At 44.7% G+C, this 21,129-nt stretch overlaps 1 protein-coding gene across 4 annotated transcripts in view; it reads left to right on the forward strand.

Moving 5' to 3' along the window:
- Positions 1–21,129, forward strand: part of slc8a1b (solute carrier family 8 member 1b) — a 178,172-nt gene that overhangs the window by 132,187 nt on the left and 24,856 nt on the right. For all 4 annotated transcript variants that reach the window (XM_029752413.1, XM_029752415.1, XM_029752414.1 and 1 more), the window contains 2 exons: positions 12,981–13,129; positions 14,541–14,640. In XM_029752413.1, coding sequence (XP_029608273.1) covers positions 12,981–13,129; positions 14,541–14,640 — 249 coding nt within the window. The remainder of the gene's footprint in view (positions 1–12,980; positions 13,130–14,540; positions 14,641–21,129) is intronic.

Below are 21,129 nucleotides of genomic sequence, written 5' to 3' on the forward strand. Positions count from 1 at the left end.
GAGAGAGACACAACACTACATAAAGAGAGACCTAAGACAACAACATAGCAAGGCAGCAACACATGACAACACAGCATGCTATAAACACAACATGAGAACAGCATGGTAGCAACACAACATGGCAGCAGCACAACATGGTAGCAGCACAAAACATGGTACAAACATTATTGGGTACAGACAACAGCAGAAAGGGCAAAAAGGTAGAGACAACAATACATCACCCAAAGCAGCCACAACTGTCAGTAAGAGTGTCCATGATTGAGTCTTTGAATGAAGAGATTGAGATCAAACCGAGCACTGAAGGTTATTCTTGGTGAAGATTGCCACTCCCCCACTTTTGGAAGATCTGTCTTGGGGAAAAATGTTATAATCAGAAAGGATAACATCAGTATTCAAAAAACTCTTCCTTAACCACGTCTCAGTAATGACCAACACATCTGGATTGGAGCTGTGTACCCACACTTTCAATTGATCAATTTTAGGTAATAAGCTTCTAGTGTTAACGAGCAGAAAACCCAGGCTTTTACGAGAGCAGAAATCAGTGAAGCAGATATCAGAGCACAAGTTAGAATTGGGGCCAGCAACAGTAGATGGGCCAGGGTGTACATGTACATTTCCAGATATGTCTGTGTCTATGAGTGCATGTGAATGTATGTGCATTCTTGTGTGTGTGTGTGTGTGTGTGTGTGTGTGTGTGTGTGTGTGTGTGTGTGTGTGTGTGTGTGTGTGTGTGTGTGTGTGTGTGTGTGTGTGTGTGTGTGTGTGTGTGTGTGTGTGTGTGTGTGTGTCTGCACTTGTGTTTGTGTGTGTGTCTCTACTGACACAGCCCATGAATCCCCAGCAGGCCTCTGGAGGGAGCGATCAGAAATAATGGGCGATGACTGACTGACTGAGCCCAACAAGCAAACAGTAATTACTGCTCTGCCTCCTCTTTAACCTGAGCCCCACCAACACCGTTAGCACAGCTAGCTCCGTTAGCATCATTAGCTTCCACTCGTGTGAAGGGAGAGCGAGGAGACACAGTGTTTTAAGACGAGTGGAGAGGTAAACAGCTGCAGTCCCTTAAGTAGCTCCGCTTCCCCCTGACAAAAACAGCCGCTAATTAACGTGAAACTCTGATTGCCTGAGAGGAAAACAAAACCAAAACAAGATTTAAGGCTGGCAATATGTTTGTTCACAATTAGCTCTCTCAATCTTTGTGCATTATGGAGATAAGGTTTCATTTTATAGCCAGGAATTTGGCAGCGCTTCATGTGATATACTTAGAACTAAGTACAGTACTACTTCAAATATTTGCAATCAAAACTCTGCCAAAGAAAGAGAACTGGAGTTGGGTGAAACAATGTTTTTCCTGAAATGTAACCTACGTTTACTCAAACATGTCTGATATGATTTACCTTGAATACTTACCGCACAATAGCAAGGCATTAAGACACAGACAGACAAGCAGTCAGGTAGTCAGGCACTCAGGCAGTCAGACAGTCAAGCAGTCAGGCAGACAGTCAAGCAGTCAGGCAGACAGACAGACAGACAGACAGACAGACAGACAGTGGGGCCCTCCAAAGAGCCCCACCATCTCTCCCAGTATTCTTTTCTCTCTGTCTCTCTGTCTGAGTGAGTGATCCGTGCTGACAACAGCCTGACCTGGGGTCTCAGAGCTGCATGTGACCTGGGGTCTCAGAGCTGCATGTGACCTGGGGTCTCAGAGCTGCATGTGACCTGGGGTCTCAGAGCTGCATGTGACTGGGGTCTCAGAGCTGCATGTGACTGGGGTCTCAGAGCTGCATGTGACTGGGGTCTCAGAGCTGCATGTGACTGGGGGCTCTGAGCTGCATGTGACTGGGGTCTCAGAGCTGCATGTGACCTGGGGTCTCAGAGCTGCATGTGACTGGGGTCTCAGAGCTGCATGTGACTGGGGTCTCAGAGCTGCATGTGACTGGGGTCTCAGAGCTGCATGTGACTGGGGTCTCAGAGCTGCATGTGACTGGGGTCTCAGAGCTGCATGTGACTGGGGTCTCAGAGCTGCATGTGACTGGGGTCTCAGAGCTGCATGTGACTGGGGTCTCAGAGCTGCATGTGACTGGGGTCTCAGAGCTGCATGTGACTGGGGTCTCAGAGCTGCATGTGACTGGGGTCTCAGAGCTGCATGTCCGCCGTCTCTCCAGCTGTGGGAAGCCTCTTTCTTCTTTTTCTGTCGTCTGTTCTCAATTTCTTTTAAGTGCCTTGTGAGTGTCTCCCTTCTGAATAGAAGTCGGTGTGTGTTAAAGTAGTGGTGTTAAACTAGTGTCTGGAGGGCTTGTGGCTAATGAATGCCGTAATTATCTTCTCCTAGTGACAGGTCTCTAGAAAAAGACAAGCGAACATCTGGCATCTATAAGAGCCACAATGACACTCTGGTATGCGTCGCCTGTACTGAGCTAATGAAACTTCAAATATATGGGTTCATTAATTACACTAAGACTATGTTGATGACTTGTGTAATGTAAATATGCATTTACCCTGTGTATGTGAGATTTGTAAATATGTGGGTAGAGCGGTAGACTAATTACAGCAGGCACATTACAGAAACAGGGATGGTAAATGTTTATATCTATGGTTAATTGGCTAGACTGAAGATGAGTTAGAGTTGCACTCAGCCCTCCAGGAATAGTGTCACACCACACGCTTGTTCATACTGGACATATCAGTCTGGAAGGGTTGACACTGTTCCTAGGCCGTCATTGAAAATAAGAATTTGTTCTTAACTGACTTGCCTAGTTAAATAAAAGGTAAAAAAAAAATAATAATATTAAAAAATGGCTTAAAAGGCCAATCAGCAGTTTAAACAATAACACATTTTATTTCCGGCCCGTTTCGGTAAAAAGCTGAGGGATGGGGCTGGAGAAATTTAATCAAATTCATATATAGAGCTATGGATGCAAGGACTGACCATCCATGATATCAAAATTATAGTTTTAACCATGTTTTGAAGCTATACAGTATTTGTTTACAAGCTTATATTTTGGGTTCTGATGAGGTACGACAGTTGATTTGATTTGATATTCTGTCCTCTATCGTTTGGGAGAGTACCTATACTGGATGAATATCATTAAAAACGCTACAACATCCACGTGTTTATTGAATATAATATAGATGTTATCAAGCCTTAAAGATTCAAAATGTCAAAATGCTCCAGCTAAACCAGGACATGGAACAGGTGATGTTAAGACAGCCTCTTAACTGTGAGTGTCACCTGAACAAGGATAGAATTCTATTGTTTTCACTGAGCCTCATCCCTGCAGTCAGATAGGCATCAGTGGATGCAGTCTGACTCTAGGTGACAGGGTGGGCTCTGTTGGACTCTTATGGAGAATATCTATTTTAAAAAGCTAAACGAATTACATAGCTCAGTCTATGCAGAACCAAATGAGAGCATTCTGTGGACTGTGTGGTTCTGGACATTCACAGACACACCCTAGGTCATCTGGAGACTGGTAAGAGATCTTGTTGCACCCCTCTCCAGCTACGCCCTCCTTCTCCTCAATCTGTTTAGATGTTCTCTGTTCTCCTCTGAAACCAGATGATCAAAGCATGGCCACCTAACCTCGAGATGGTCCACAGCTGGCAGCTCCCATTAATCCTTCTGCATTCTTCCCCCCGAAGAGAAAGAAGTGTGATTAGCTTTCCCCAAAAAGGCAAATCTGCATGTTTGAACTCCACATGTCTAGAGAAGTTGAAGAAGCATCGACTGAAACACAATGAACACACAGTTTTACACAACAGAGAAACACAATGAACACACAGTTTTACACAACAGAGAAACACAATGAACACACAGTTTTACACAACAGAGAAACACAATGAACACACAGTTTTACACAACAGAGAAACACAATGAACACACAGTTTTACACAACAGAGAAACACAATGAACACACAGTTTTACACAACAGAAAAACACAATGAACACACAGTTTTACACAACAGAGAAACACAATGCACACACAGTTTTACACAACAGAGCCAATGAAAAACAGGCAGAGAGAGAAAGAAGATAGGAGGAGGACCAATGAAAGGCAGGCAGAGAGAGAAAGACACAGGAGGAGGACCAATGAAAGGCAGGCAGAGAGAGAAAGAAGACAGGAGGAGGACCAATGAAAGGCAGGCAGAGAGAGAAAGAAGACAGGAGGAGGACCAATGAAAGGCAGGCAGAGAGAGAAAGAAGACAGGAGGAGGACCAATGAAAGGCAGGCAGAGAGAGAAAGAAGACAGGAGGAGGACCAATGAAAGGCAGGCAGAGAGAGAAAGACACAGGAGGCATAACCAAACCTCTCTCCTGGGATGTCCTATGGATGACTGAGAGCGACAGTGATATAGAATACACATCGTTCCTCCATCCCTCCCCAGAACATTCTGCCAGGGTCAGTCAGATGTATTCTGCAGTGGTATGGTGCGGTAGCCACCACTCTGAGGAAGGGGGATGGATAACAAGGTTACTGAGGCAGTAGTAATTACACCTGAGACTCACCTCTCCTTTAATTGAGTTCATCAAGTCACTCGTTAGACACAGTTAACAGCAGCCTCACATGGTAGGTGAGGCTTACATGCTGTTCAGCTGGCGTGATTTGAACCGTTTTGTAGCATTGTCAGCCCTGTCAGTCAGTAGTAGGCTATGTTGAGCTGCACCAGTTAAGACATTTTGAAATCCTATTTATTTATCCAGGTTGTCGCTGTAAAATTAAGAATGTAATTGTTCATGTGGTACATAGTCAAGGCAAGTATATACAATACAAACATGGCTAGTCATTGAGCCATACTAAAGCACCCTGAGTAATGGACAAACAGCTCCAATATCCTCCGCCACAGTCTCTGATCTTGATTTGGCCCCTTTACCTCCACCCTCCTCTTGTTGCGCCACTGTGACTGGGTTTGAATGGTGGGGCGACGGAGGGGAACGAATGGTGTTGGAGCTGACGCTTATCCACAATGCACTGCTCTGCGGCGAACTGAAAATGTCCTTCTGAATTGTTCCCCTCACACCAAATCAGATCACTGCACCAGGCTGTGTGACAGTGGTGGTTCTACATTACCGCCACACGCCCCATAGAGTGAGAGAGAGAGATGGAAAGAGAGAGAAAGAGAGAGAGAGATGGAAAGAGAGAAAGAGAGAGAGATGGAAAGAGGGAGTGAGAAAGAGACCGTAGAGCCAATAGAACCCTGTGTGGTTTGTATTAGATAATAGCAGGAGATGTAGTCATACCCAGTCTCCAAGACATTCTCTGTTTCATCATCATCATTTTGGATTTGAATTCACACGGTTTAATAGGACTCACAAGTCACAGTAGTCCTATAGCTTCTCACTACAAAGTCGTGTCAGCTTACAGTGATATCATCATGGGTTTATGTGTTCAGAGGGGTGAAAACTAGGTCATGGTATGACATGACATCTTCCCCTCACAACTTGACACGTTTTATAATATAGTGACAGAACATCCTTCCAGCCTCACCGAGCGCATGTAGAATGCTGTAGAACACTGTACATGAATACAACAATGGCTTGTTGGCTCTGAAAAACGTCCATAGAAAATGCTGTTTGATCTTGATTCTGTAAGCTTGTGGTGGAGGTTTTGTGTCCTAACTCTCCCCTCCCTCCACTCTTAGAGGGCGGCAGGTAGCCTAGCAGTTAGCACGTTGGGCCAGTAACCGAAAGGTTGCTGGTTTGACTACCCGAGTCGATAAGGTGAAAAATCTCTCGATGTGCCCTTGAGCAAGGCACTTAACCCTAATATGCTCCAGGGGTGGTGTATTACTGCGACTGACCCTGTAAAACAACACATTTCACCAATCCAGTGTGAGTGACAATAAAACACCTTTTTATGTTTTATCTATACACTGAACAGCCGATCACAGCAGCATAGCGTTATTGTATTACATTGCTCACCCAGCTGCACAGGCACTCAGGTTGGTACAGTAATGTTGTAGATAATGACCTGGACTCCAGTAAGAATCCCTCCACCAACTACACCTCTGACAAACCTAATGGGCCAAACCTAGCTTGATATCCCTCCACAAAAAAACACACCCTCATGATAATAACACAGTGGAAAATACCTCAGCAAACAGGCCTTTAGCATCTCATTATTTAACCACACTTGACAAGATCTGATGAAATCAAGTCATAATGATGTAACATTGGAGGGACACTATAAGATCTGGACTGACTATATAGCTTAATGATGGCTGTACTGTACACTCACCCAACATGGCTTTTTGGTTTGTTTTAGTCTTGTTATTAATTGTCATATTTGTTTCAGTTACACCCAAATGCATTCCTGTGGATTTGAAGGGCCCTTTTTAAAGGGATACTTCGGGATTTAGGCAATTACGTTTTTTCCTACTTACCCAAAGTCAGACGAACTCATGGATGCCATGTCGCTGGGTGAAGGAAGATGAAGGTAGCATATCGTTAGCTTAGCGTAATTGCTGGAAGTCTTTAGAAACTACTAGCCAGCTCCTCTCAAAAGCAGGGAAATAGACCTAACTACTCCGAAGCTGGGTGGTTGGTCATTTATAGTCTTACAAAGCTATACATAGTAATCAATATTTTATAAATGGGTTAATTTGAATGATAATCATAAGAAATTAGATTCTATCCACTTCTTCATTCTATCCCGCTGTTGCATGGAGATGTATAGCGATCGCACTGTTGTATCTGTCTCTCTTGCACTCATGCACTTACATACACCATAATGGGATGCAATGTCCCATTATGGCGTCTACCTTACAGACAGGAGAGCGGGAGAGAGAGATGGAAAGACAGAGGGAGAGATAGAGAGAGAGAGGGCACCACCGGAGAAATGGCATTGTTCCCCAAGTGACACTTCACTCTTGATAATGTGTTCCTCCTCCATCTTTACTGATGACTATGGGTCTAAGTTCTATCAGACCGCTGGTCAGCGGTCCAGTCATGTACATTAGCTACAGTCCCTGCATGCGCATTTACCAGGGGGAAGAGTTCTCTTTTTAAATGAAGGCAACCCGTAGATTGACTCAACCCTTCACTAATAATGATAAGAACTAGTTTCCCTCACAGCCATAATAACTCCACATCATAAATAGCTACCGATAGCAGTAGCTGAAGAATGCTGCAATATGTTGTTGGTTTTTCAAGCCAAGCACCCAAGTCTTCCTCAAATAGTGGTCAAAGGTGTATGCTGGGAAGACTGCATAGCCGTATTGTTTCTACACTACATATACAACACAATGTGGACACCCCTTCAAATTAGTGGATTTGGCTATTTCGGCCACGACTCGTTTCTGACAGGTGTATAAAATTGAGCACACCGCCATGCAATCTCCATAGACAAACATTGGCAGTAGAATGGCCTTACTGACTTACAACGTGGCACCGTCATAGGATGCCACCTTTTTTCAGCCGCGAAATGATAGGCCACACAAGCTCACAGAACTGGAGCTTAAACTGGAGCTTAAAACTGGAGCTTAAAAATCGTCTGTCCTCGGTTGCAACACTCCCTACCAAGTTCCAAACTGTCTCTGGAAGCAATGTCAGCACAAGAAGTGTTTGTCGGGAGCTTATGAAACATGCCTAATTATTTAGAATTTTTTATTTAACCTTTATTTAACTAGGCAAGTCAGTTAAGAACAAATTCCTATTTACAATGACGGTCTACACCGGCCAAACCCGGACGACGCTGGGCCAATTGTGCGCCGCCCTATGGGACTCCCAATCATGGCTGGTTGTGATACAGCCTGGATTCGGACCAGGGTGTCTAGTGACACCTCAAGCATTGAGATAGAGTGCCTTAGACCGCTGTGCCACTCGGGAGCGCAATGCTAAGCGTCGGCTGGAGTGATGTAAAGCTCACCACCATTAGACTCCGGAGCAGTGGAAACGTGTTCTTTGGAGTGATGAATCACACTTCACCATCTGGCTGTCCGACGGACAAATCTGGGTTTGACAAATCAAAATCAAAATCAAATCAAATTTATTTATATAGCCCTTCGTACATCAGCTGAAATCTCAAAGTGCTGTACAGAAACCCAGCCTAAAACCCCAAACAGCAAGCAATGCATGTGAAAGAAGCACGGTGGCTGGGAAAAACTCCCTAGGAAAAACTCCTGAGAAAGGCCAAAAACCTAGGAAGAAACCTAGAGAGGAACCAGGCTATGAGGGGTGGCCAGTCCTCTTCTGGCTGTGCCGGGTGGATATTATAACAGAACAAGGTCAAGATGTTAAAATGTTCGTAAATGACCAGCATGGTCAAATAATAATAATCATAGTAATTGTCGAGGGTGCAACAAGCACGTCCGGTGAACAGGTCAGGGTTCCGTAGCCGCAGGCAGAACAGTTGAAACTGGAGCAGCAGCATGGCCAGGTGGACTGGGGACAGCAAGGAGTCATCATGCCAGGTAGTCCTGAGGCATGGTCCTAGGGCTCAGGTCCTCCGAGAGAAAGAAAGAAAGAAAGAGAGAATGAGAGAGAGAGAATTAGAGAGAGCATATTTACATTCACACAGGACACCGGATAAGACAAGAGAATACTCCAGATGTAACAGACTGACCCTAGCCCCCCGACACATAAACTACTGCAGCATAAATACTGGAGGCTGAGACAGGAGGGATCAGAAGACACTGTGGCCCCATCCGATGATACCCCCGGACAGGGCCAAACAGGCAGGATATAACCCCACCCACTTTGCCAAAGCACAGCCCCCACACCACTAGAGGGATATCTACAACCACCAACTTACCGTCCGAAGACAAGGCCGAGTATAGCCCACAAAGATGTCCGCCACGGCACAACCCAAGGGGGGGGCGCCAACCCAGACAGGAAGACCACGTCAGTGGCTCAACCTACTCAAGTGACGCACCCCTCCCATGGACGGCATGGAAGAACACCAGTAAGTCAGTGACTCAGCCCCTGTAAAAGGGTTAGAGGCAGAGAATCCCAGTGGGAAGAGGGGAACCGACAAGGCAGAGACAGCAAGGGCGGTTCGTTGCTCCAGCCTTTCCGTTCACCTTCACACTCCTGGGCCAGACTATACTTAATCATAGGACCTACTGAAGAGATAAGTCTTCAGTAAAGACTTAAAGGTTGAGACTGAGTCTGCGTCTCTCACATGGGTAGGCAGACCATTCCATAAAAATGGAGCTCTATAGGAGAAAGCCCTACCTCCAGCCGTTTGCTTAGAAATTCTAGGGACAATTAGGAGGCCTGCGTCTTGTGACCGTGGCGTACGTGTAGGTATGTACGGCAGGACCAAATCGGAAAGATAGGTAGGAGCAAGCCCATGTAATGCTTTGTAGGTTAGCAGTAAAACCTTGAAATCAGCCCTTGCCTTAACAGGAAGCCAGTGTAGGGAGGCTAGCACCGGAGTAATATGATCAAATTTTTTGGTTCTAGTCAGGATTCTAGCAGCCGTATTTAGCACTAACTGAAGTTTGTTTAGTGCTTTATCCGGGTAGCCGGAAAGTAGAGCATTGCAGTAGTCGAGCCTAGAAGTAACAAAAGCATGGATTAATTTTTCTGCGTCATTTTTGGACAGAAAGTTTCTGATTTTTGCAATGTTACGTAGATGGAAAAAAGCTGTCCTTGAAGCAGTCTTGATATGTTCTTCAAAAGAGAGATCAGGGTCCAGAGTAACGCCGAGGTCCTTCACAGTTTTATTTGAGACGACTGTACAACCATCCAGATTAATTGTCAGATTCAACAGAAGATCTCTTTGTTTCTTGGGACCTAGGACAAGCATCTCTGTTTTGTCCGAGTTTAAAAGTAGAAAATTTGCAGCCATCCACTTCCTTATGTCTGAAACACAGGCTTCTAGCGAGGGCAATTTTGGGGCTTCACCATGTTTCATTGAAATGTACAGCTGTGTGTCGTCCGCATAGCAGTGAAATTTAACATTATGTTTTGACAGATGATTCTGTGCTTCCAACTTTGTGGTAACAGTTTGAGAAAGGCCCTTTCCTGTTTCAGCATGACAATGCCCCCGTGCAAAAAGCGAGGTCCATACAGAAATAGTTTGTCAAGATCGGTGTGGAAGAACTTGACTGGCCTGCAAAGAGCCCTGACCTCAACTCCATCGAATACATTTGGGATGAATTGGAACGCCAACTGCGAGCCAGGCATAATCTCCCAAAATCAGTGCCCGACCTCACTAATGATCTTGTGGTTGAATGGAAGCAAGTCCCCGCAGCAATGTTCCAACATCTAGTGGAAAGCCTTCCCAGAAGAGTGGAGGCTGTTATGACAGCAAAAGGGGGAACAACTCCATATTAATGCCCATGATATTGGGATGAAATGTCTGACAAGCAGGTGTCCACATACTTTTGGTCATGTAATGTATGTGTTATTTACCTTCGGTGTGTGGAGCTTGTCTGGATCAGTTGTCTGTCTCCGTAGTGGAAACTGAAGTTGGTTGTCACACGTTTTACTCTTGTGTGAATTTCTCAGCACCAGTATATCTTACAATACTCGTTTCAACATGACTAGAAAGACCAAGGTGTTTGGTTGAAATAGGACCCTTTTTTTCCTCATGTCTTATTCCAACATTATTCCAACATCCCATGTCTTATTCCAACATAAGCCACACAGTATGGGGTTGGTTGTCACAGTGTTCGCTAGTAGCGTATTCCTTTCATAACAGGAAATGAAGAAATATAGCAGACTTGTCTTAGAAGTAGCCATTCTTTGATCTAGCAATATTCCTGACAAAATTCAGCATTGTATGCGTTCAGAACAACATACAGTTGAAGTTGGAAGTTTACATACACTTAGGTTGGAGTCATTAAAACTCATTTTTCAACCACTCTACAAATTGACATAATTTGAGTCAGTTGGAGGTGTACCTGTGTGTCATAAGCGTCGTAATGATCGGACCAAACTGCAGCAGTTATGTGAAACATCTTGATTTATTAAAGAAATGAACACTGACCAAAAACACAACGAAAACCAGTCCTGTAAGGTACTCTGACTATACATGGAACAACCACCCACAAACACAAGAGAAAATAAACCCACTTAAATATGGCCTCCAATTAGAAGCAACGACAACCAGCTGCTTCTAACTGGAGGTCGGTCCAAAAACAAACATAGAAATAGACAAACTAGAAAACCCACATAGAGATAGAAAACATAGAACATAAACAAACACACCCCTGCCACATCCTGACCAAACTACAATAACAAATAACCCCTTTTACTGGTCAGGACGTGACACTGTGGATGTATTTCAAGGCCTACCTTCAAACTCAGTGCCTCTTTGCTTGACCTCATGGGAAAAGAAATAAGCAAAGACCTCAGAAAAATAATTGTAGACCTCCACAAGTCTGGTTCATCCTTGGGAGCAATTTCCAAACGCCTGAAAATTCACCCAACTTATTGTGGGAAGCTTGTGGAAGGCTACCCGAAACGTTTGACCCAAGTTAAACAATTTAAAGGCAATGCTACCAAATACTAATTGAGTGTATGTAACTGGGAATGTGATGAAAGAAATAAATAAAAGCTGAAATAAATCATTCTCTCGACTATTATTCTGACATTTCACATTCTTAAAATAAAGTCGTGATCCTAACTGACCTAAAACAGGGAATTTTTACTAGGATTAAATGTCAGGAATTGTGAAAACCTGAGTTTAAATGTATTTGGCTAAGGTGTATGTAAACTTCTGACTTCAACTGTATGACATTTTGAGTAAATGTGTTTGTATTATGCTTGTGTTTGCACACGCATGTGTGGGTGTGTGACAGAAACAAATCTGTGTATATATGATGCATTGCTAATTTTTAAAGACTTTTCACAGATGTATTTACAAACCTCCATTTTAAATGACATCATTTATATGTCAACCAGGCATCAACATTCTATTCTGATGTCTCGGCGATGTCTTCCCAATGTGCAAGCACTCTCACTACATATTCCCAACACATTTTGATATGTCGGCCAAAGGTGTTTTTGTTTACTGTGAAGGAAGGTCTCTATAGCAACAGCACAAAGGAGCTTGGAATGTATTGTATAGTGGCAGTGGCAATGTTCCTGGGACAATATGCTTACAGTAGAGTTGTTAGTGACATCCAACCCCACATTCCATGTGACAATCATCCCCCCCCCACAATGTTTATTAAGATGCTAGTCACCATATTGCTTGACCTAGCAACTCAGAAATAGGTTTGAAATATACCTCTCCCTTTCCTTTTTTCAACAAACATAATTTTTGTGTTTGTTGAAATTATATGTATCCTCCCATAATTCAAACATTATAAGACTATCTATTTTTTACTTTCACCTATGAAAAACACTTACTTTACCCTCACCTCAATGTTTATGAATTGATGAGTTCTTTCAAATCATTCACATATTTGAATATTTTTACACACTTTAGATTTGGAGTTATAAACAATGTGCTGCTGTTATCCCTCCCTGCTCACTCATCACCTCAGCAATCATTATAAACCTTTTCCTCTCCCCTCCCTCCCTCATACCCTCCTCCCATCGCCACTCCGACCCAGCAGAATGAGCCTGTCTATCAGAGAGAGACGGCATGGCCCATTCCCAGAGTAATCCCATTTCCCTTGTTGGGAACGTGGAAGCACTCCCCGGCCACCTCTCTTAGTGATCGATATGGCGTGGAAGTGGTCGGCGATGGAGAGGGAGGGGGGGAGTGGAGAATCGGAGCTAAACAGATTTCACTGTCACCTGTTCAATGATCTAGTATTATTCTGGGGGATAGGAACTGTAATGGTTGGAATCATGTTATTCTTGTTGAAATTACAATTTAGTCTTGATATCAAAGATCATTTTGCTCTCCATAACTTACCTGTCTAAACAAAGGTTACGTAAACAAATATATGTGCAAAAAAAACAAGTAAGCATCTTTTACTCTATAATGAACCACTTTCATGTCTGTGGCTTCCACAATATTACCACACAACATGTCAGTTGTCAGGGGTTTCAATTACAAAGTTGTTATTCTGTCTCACAGCTACAGAGGTGGCTGTGAAGGAGGTGGAAGAGGAGACGCCACTGACAGAAGTGGATGATGAGGACCAACGCATCGCTGATATGGGCCGACCCACGCTGGGGGACCACGTCAAACTTGAAATCATCATTGAGGAATCCTACGAGTTTAAGGTGTGTGCTCGTGTGTTTGTGCGTTTGTGTTTGTGGGTGTGTGTGTGTGTGTGTGTGTGTGTGTGTGTGTGTGTGTGTGTGTGTGTGTGTGTGTGTGTGTGTGTGTGTACGCGCACATGCCCCTCTTTCACCCACACACACGCTTCAGACAAACAGAGATGTGATTGTCATGAATATTAAAATGTGTGTGTGTGTGTGTGTGTGCACGCAAATGTGCATGCTCCTTGCTCCCTCTCTCTCCCACACTCTCTTCAGACAGTCATCGACTGATAGGTGGGTGCTTGTGAGCACTTGACGGATCGTGTGCTGTTCTTACTGGAGTGGCTCTCACTGTGAGGTTGGGTGGGATGCTGGGGGAGGGAGGGGGGCCTATGGATCCCATACCTGGCTGCAGTACTTTCTATGCTGGGGGGGCAGTAGAGTTGAATTGCCTCTAACCTTAGAGAGTCATAGCAAGTGGCCATGTTGAAAGAGTTTACACTTTCAGACGGTAGTCTGCAACTTTTCTGTTCTAAGATTAACGTCAAGCAAGACCCAGAATCTGATCATGTGGGGCTGCCAGATAGGGCAGAGGAAGTAGGTGATTTTCAGACTGTATAGGATCCCTCTCTCCCTCCTCAAACCAACACACCTAGCTAGGGTTTCGACAGTAGGTGAATTCAGGATAGTCAGGAAAGTGTCTTTCTATTTCTCTAAACATTAATACATTATCTTAGAGACCGTAGCAGAGCTGGGAGAGAATAGTGTACTAGTCCATTTCTGCATAAACCTGTGCACAGACATCCCACCATTTACATTACAAAGCTTCAGTCAACTCAATTACCATTTAAGTTTCCTTTTAAAGAAAATACGTTTTGGATTTTCCTTCTAATGGTGAGGGAAGAGAGATTGGGATGGAGGGATGGAGGGAAGGAGGAGAGGGGTGCTATCCAGCTGTCATCCCAGGAGCTAGCTAATAGATTCCTCGGAAGGGATGGATGGAGGATGAGGTGGGGTATCCTTCTGGATCTATGCGTACTTGAGGCTTGATTTCCTGAGCGTGCTCTAAGAACGCCTGCTGCTGTCCTCTGGGAACCAACCTTTATCAAAGAGAGGGATACAGCTCCAGGCCCAGTAAGGGACTGAACCTCCCATCTATTTCCCCCTGGCCTATGACATCATCACATAGCTCCTGAGGACTGGCTCTTGGCTACTGTAGCTGTTACATGCCATGGCCTCAAGCTCTCTACACAGACTTCACTCTCGTTGTTTATTCTTAATACCTGATTATTACAGAGCAGTAAATATGTTTTAAGGACAGAAACAGTCATGATAATGTGTCCTATATGTAGACTAGACAGCCTTGCTTCCCTCTATGCACTTCTACAGTGTGCACCTCTTTAACGCCATGTGGATGGTGTTCCCTGTGCAGAACACTGTGGACAAGCTGATTAAGAAGACAAACCTGGCCCTGCTGGTGGGGACTAACAGCTGGAGAGACCAGTTCATCGAGGCCATCACCGTCAGTGCCGGTGAGTTGAATGCTTTGACCACCTGACCGCCGGTGTGTGAGCACATCTGTCCAGGAATGTGTGTGTTGTGTGTGTGTGTGAGAGTGTGTTGTGGCGATTGGGTGTGACATTTCTGACGCTCCGTTGATCAGTGGCTTCTGTCATACTGCAGCATCTCCTCAGAAGAAGGACGTTCTCTGTAAACACCACCTGGTGGATATCTGGAGCACTGCAGTCCCACGCCAAGGACTATGTTGATTAGAGACGCGAGCTTGTCAGAGCATAGCGTTGCTACCTTATAGTCCTTTGTGTGCTAGTCATTGTCTGTGTGTGATGAGTGTGATTTCTAAAGAGGATATGGCAACTAGCCTAGAAAACTGTGTGAGTGTGACTATACACTCAGTCTAATAGGGTGGTCACTGAGGTACACTGGGATTGATTCAAGTGATGAGAGGATTTTGGTTTAGGTGTTAGTGTGTTATGTGTGTGTATTTTCTGTATCTCTCTGTGTGTGTGTGTGTGTGTGTGTGTGTGTGTGTGTGTGTGTGTGTGTGTGTGTGTGTGTGTGTGTGTGTGTGTGTGTGTGTGTGTGTGTGTGTGTGTGTGTGTGTGTGTGTGTGTGTGTGTGTGTGTGTGTGTGTGTGACAGAATGTGTATCACTCTGTGTGTGGTTGTGCTCTACTTAGCTGCTGTGCCGCCCAATCTTGGTTTCCCTCTCTGGCTTAATTAAAGAAAGGCCCCGTCTCCACTCATGGGATTAGGCTTGGTGTTGACGTTTTGACAGTGGGGTAGCTTGTAACAGTTATGATGGAAGAGGGTGAGAGCTTGCCCAGAATTTCCAAGCGAGAGAGACACATACGGCAGCATAACCTTATCTTAGACAAATAGGAACCTTCATAGGGTTTGATTGAAGTGGAAACACCACACAGACAGATAGGAACCTTCATAGGGTTGGGAACACCACACAGACAGATAGGAACCTTCATAGGGTTGGGAACACCACACAGACAGATAGGAACCTTCATAGGGTTTGATTGAAGTGGAAACACCACACAGACAGATAGGAACCTTCATAGGGTTTGATTGAAGTGGGAACACCACACAGACAGATAGGAACCTTCCATGGGTTTGATTGAAGTGGAAACACCACACCGACAGATAGGAACCTTCATAGGGTTTGATTGAAGTGGAAACACCACACAGACAGATAGGAACCTTAATAGGGTTTGATTGAAGTGGGAACACCACACAGACAGATAGGAACCTTCATAGGGTTTGATTGAAGTGGAAACACCACACAGACAGATAGGAACCTTCATAGGGTTTGATTGAAGTGGAAACACCACACAGACAGATAGGAACCTTCATAGGGTTTGATTGAAGTGGGAACACCACACAGACAGATAGGAACCTTCATAGGGTTTGATTGAAGTGGGAACACCACACAGACAGATAGGAACCTTCATAGGGTTTGATTGAAGTGGAAACACCACACAGACAGATAGGAACCTTCATAGGGTTGGGAAACACAGAGGAAGTAATAAGGTTTATCTGAGTCCGACTATCAAGATGCTGTCCCCACTACCACACTCTCACCATATCTTTCAGCCACTCAGGACATTTAGCACCTTTGCCTTTTGAAACATTTGACATCACGAGCACTAGCATTCAATAGTTCTTGCATTTTTGCATGAGATTTAGTGCTAATAGTAGACACCTAGCATTTAACATCCACCACCCACAGCACTCAGTACAGAAGACATTTTGCTAGAATTATAGATCTATATTTCATATAGCACAGCACATTCTCTCTCTTTTCTAGTTGAGTCTGTGATCCACAGTTAAGTGAACAGGCACATTTAACAGAGCTGTTAACCCAACGTCTACCTCACTACTGGTGCGCTGAGCAGCTGTTAGGTTCACCCTCAACCGCCGGCAATTGCAAATAACCCATCCACAACCGCGGGACTATATGTGATAAAGGGTAAGTCTGAGGCCCTCACCTGCTAATACAGAAAATGTGCTGTAAGCTATAGTCAGAAACAGCAGAAAGATTTTTTGACAGAGTTTGCAGGATTTGATTTGCCTGATTAAGATATGTTTCTGCTTATAATTGTTGACATTTTGGTAGGTTATTTGTTAGTCAACTTATCTACAATTAGATACAAGCAGCTTCTCTTCTGTCCTTATATGTTTCCCTAGAAGACTAAATAAACCCTTGATCACCAGAATAATGTCATAAACCGATTGAAGGAATGCTTAAATCGAGTTGACATCTGTAGCGTTTTCCCTGCCATCTCTGCTTCTTTCGCTGAGCAAAGACGTTTAGGGACCGGGAGAAAGTGCAATAACTCTAAAGAAATGGGAAAGATTTTCTGTGCAAAATGTCCAAATTACATCAGTTTGAGCGGTTATAAGGAAATAGAAAATTCTGAAAATAACCCAACATGTTTCGGGAAAGGTTTCAGTTTGGCTTGGATGCATATTTCATGTGGTTAAAATACTATCAGCATTTATGTTGCTGATAAACATAGCACCTCTACAGACGGTATGTAACTGCACTTTAGCATTCTCTCAAGATGCTGTAAGAAAGAAACAATATTTCTCCACTCCTGTTCCCGAGTCAAAATGTTGCCTACATTTGGTGTATCATTTTACTGCTAGAAATGCTTAGTTCTGAGAGGTTATAAACCTACAGTCTGTCCAGATTTCAGTTCCCTTGACGTGCCAAAGGCCTATTTGAACTCCCCGTCTTGTTACTGTAGAATTTGTATAGCGCCTCACAATCATCAGACATAACATGCAGTACACTGCTATCATCCTGTTGTACCACTTCACAAACATTACTGTTCTGAACCTCCCTTGTCTGTCTTTCTTTCTGTCTTTCACCCTGCAGCCCCTCTGATTATATTTACTCTGCCAGTCAAGAGGAAGAGTGTGTCAGGTAGCTTAGCCGCGTTGGCCTCCTCACAAATTAGTTAAAGAGAAACGATTGGCTCCACACCGTGACTTTACGCAGGGCGTAGACGGAGATTGGATGTGACATTTCTACCGGTCGTGAGTTGGTGGCTTCTTTAAACCTGTGGGGCAGCCGTGCCATCTGGAATCATTGTGTGTGTGTCCTCTCTGTGACCTGTGAGTGACAGCCCCACCACTGAGCTAATACAGTGTTAGATGATTCATTTATTTGGTCATCACCACTAAAGGGAAGAGAGACTGCTGAGTGAGAACACAGAGACTGTGACTGACTGCAGAGAACCTCCCCAGACCTCAGTAAGCATGAATGACACAGCAGCATAGAGTATGTGCCTTTCACAGCCAGTCAGAATCAACTTATTACTGACAATGACCTTGATGACCAACCCTCTATCAACACCAAGCAGCAGTAGTAGAGATTCATTGATGAAGTCAACGGTGAGGAGTTGGCAGAGATACACAGATGTGCCTTCAGTAGCCAGGGAAATAGGGAAAGAAGGGAGGAAGGGATAGAGGGGAGAGGGGAAACGGACGACGGGAAGCTTCGGAGGATAGAAGACAATTTTCTTATCGAGAGAGAGATTGGTTACAGTATTTGTCTGTGTCTGTGGGTATTGCACATGTGTGATGGGTGATCCTCCAGGATTCATCCCATTAACTGTGACTGCAGAGACTGTCTCATTCGTATTTCCTTACCTCAGCTAACTGGTCAACAGGCTCAGTTAGCCTACGGCTTGGTTAGTTATCCTATGGCTCTCTAATCTCCCTCATTCCCTCTCTCTCTCTTCTCTCTCGCTCCCTTGCTCTTTAATCTCCCTCCTTCCCTCTCCCTCTCTCTTCTCTCTCTCTCCCTTGCTCTCTAATCTCCCTCCTTCCCTCTCTTCTCTCTCTCTCCCTTGCTCTCTAATCTCCCTCCTTTCCTCTCTCTTCTCTCTCGCTCCCTTGCTCTCTAATCTCCCTCCTTCCCTCTCCCTCTCTCTTCTCTCTCTCTCCCTTGCTCTCTAATCTCCCTCCTTCCCTCTCCCTCTCTCTTCTCTCTCGCTCCCTTGCTCTTTAATCTCCCTCCTTCCCTCTCCCTCTCTCTTCTCTCTCTCTCCCTTGCTCTCTAATCTCCCTCCTTCCCTCTCTCTTCTCTCTCGCTCCCTTGCTCTCTAATCTCCCTCCTTCCCTCTCCCTCTCTCTTCTCTCTCGCTCCCTTGCTCTCTAATCTCCCTCCTTCCCTCTCTCTTCTCTCTCGCTCCCTTGCTCTCTAATCTCCCTCCTTCCCTCTCCCTTCTCTCTCGCTCCCTTGCTCTCTAATCTCCCTCCTTCCCTCTCTCTTCTCTCTCGCTCCCTTGCTCTCTAATCTCCCTCCTTCCCTCTCCCTTCTCTCTCGCTCCCTTGCTCTCTAATCTCCCTCCTTCCCTCTCCCTCTCTCTTCTCTCTCGCTCCCTTGCTCTCTAATCTCCCTCCTTCCCTCTCTCTTCTCTCTCTCTCCCTTGCTCTCTAATCTCCCTCCTTCCCTCTCTCTTCTCTCTCGCTCCCTTGCTCTCTAATCTCCCTCCTTCCCTCTCCCTCTCTCTTCTCTAACCTTTGCTTCCTCTGGCTAAACGTGATTATTTAACATCCGGGACGGTGAAATCTTTAATTGGATTTTAAAGTTGAATATAAATGTGGTGCTCCGGTCCGGTGTCAGGGGCGATGGTGTGATCTGTGCCCAGTTTAATGTCACCTCCGCTGGGTTCGTGGATGCCTCTTCCTCTCCCGATGGGGCCTGGCGGAAAGAGACAGTCCATAACAATTAACACCTCCTCAATGACCTCTCACTGTCACCAACAACCTGCCATCACCTGCAGACACCCTGGACATTGGCTAGAGGCTCACTCTCTCTTCTGCTTTCTTTCTCTTTCTCTCTCTCTTTCTCTCTCTCTTTCCCTATTCATGGTTTTGCTTCTGTCTATGCATCACAGTGTGTGTTGGCATCTGTGATGTGTGTGAGTGTAGATGTGTGTGAGTGTGTATGTGTGTAATTTGTGTGAGTGTGTATGTGTCCTGTAGTGTATGCTGTGTGTGTACCAGGTGTGATCAGCACAGGAGTGTTCATTATTCACTCCCTACCTCCTCCCAGTATGCCAGACTACCTACACCCACAAAATCAGTACTACAGTCGATACAGAGGGCACTGCCTGACCTGATCTGACCTTTGTTGAGGGGTCAGTCTAATTGGCAGGGGTCAGACCTAGATGGTCCAGTGGCCGTGACTCACAGCACAGCTACCTGCTGAGAGAGACAGATGGCAGCCTGGGTCAAACGAATCTTGGATGCTGTTGGTCTGGAGTTTAACCACAGAGAAATAACCTTTAGTCCTTACTGACCAGGAGAAACAGGAGCTCTGGTCTCACCTAGCCTACAGTATAGTTAAAATAATACAATGTGTTTTTATCCTCCTCCTGCGAGGAAATTCAAGAGAATCAGACTATTAGCTACAACAGCAACTCAATTCAAGAGAATTATTCCAAAGGATACCTTCTAAATCAGGGAATATGTTAGTCAGAATCAGAAATCTATACTCTATTACAAAAGCGATATACCTGGGGTATACGTACAGTGCAGTGTGTCCCAGGTAATCTCACACACAAGGGTTAATATTTTCATACATATCATAATATTAACCCTTGTGTGTGAGATTACCTGGGACACACTGCACTGTACGTATACCCCAGGATATCGCCTGTCTTACCCATCACAAAATGGTCGAGGGATTTCAACAGCATTCCAAATGACTTGTTGACCCTGAAATAATGAAAAAGTTAAGCTAACCAACTTAACTATCCCTTAAAAGCCTTTAGACATGTCAGCATGCAGGGTGTGTGCAGGCAGGGGGTTAAGGTGGCCGTGGCTAATGGACAATTCTCATCAGATAAGCTGTGTTGTGTTCCCTGTAGGAGATAGGGACAGCCTATTTACTGGTGCATTAAGTGGATGTTTGATGTGTGTGTGACAAGACTGCAAAGTTGGAGTTTTGAAGAAACCACCATGCATTTTTCTCTATTTTCTTCCTTATGCTATACTATCCCCATCTCTCTCTCTCTCTCACTCACTCTTTCTCTCTCTCTCTCACTCACTCTCTCTATTGCTCTCTCTCTTTCACACTCGCTCCCTCTCTTTGATTATCCTGCCGTTTGCTTTAAAACAGCCCAGAGCCTTCCCTCTACAGAGCTGTGCCAGGGAGATAGCCTTGCCGCCAGTAGCTTACCTCGGAATGGTGTGCTGTTATAGGCTTTTTGCTAAGCATTCTGTGACACATAACTCTCCTGAGCTCCATACAAATGCAGCTGTGTTTAAACTGAACGATGAGGTGTGGTGTCGACTATATTGAAATGTGTGAAAAGTGTCCAGTGGTCAGTTCCTTTGACAGTGATGGAATGGGATGCATGTAATATGTACACTACTATGTTCTAAGTCTCAAACAAACAAAGCACTTCAGGTTGGGTGGCAGTAAATCACCACCAACTTGTAACACACACACACCAATTGGCTAATGAGATTTCACAC

The sequence above is a fragment of the Salmo trutta genome, chromosome 5 (assembly GCF_901001165.1).
Source record: "Salmo trutta chromosome 5, fSalTru1.1, whole genome shotgun sequence".
In the NCBI taxonomy this organism is placed as follows: Eukaryota; Metazoa; Chordata; class Actinopteri; order Salmoniformes; family Salmonidae; genus Salmo; species Salmo trutta.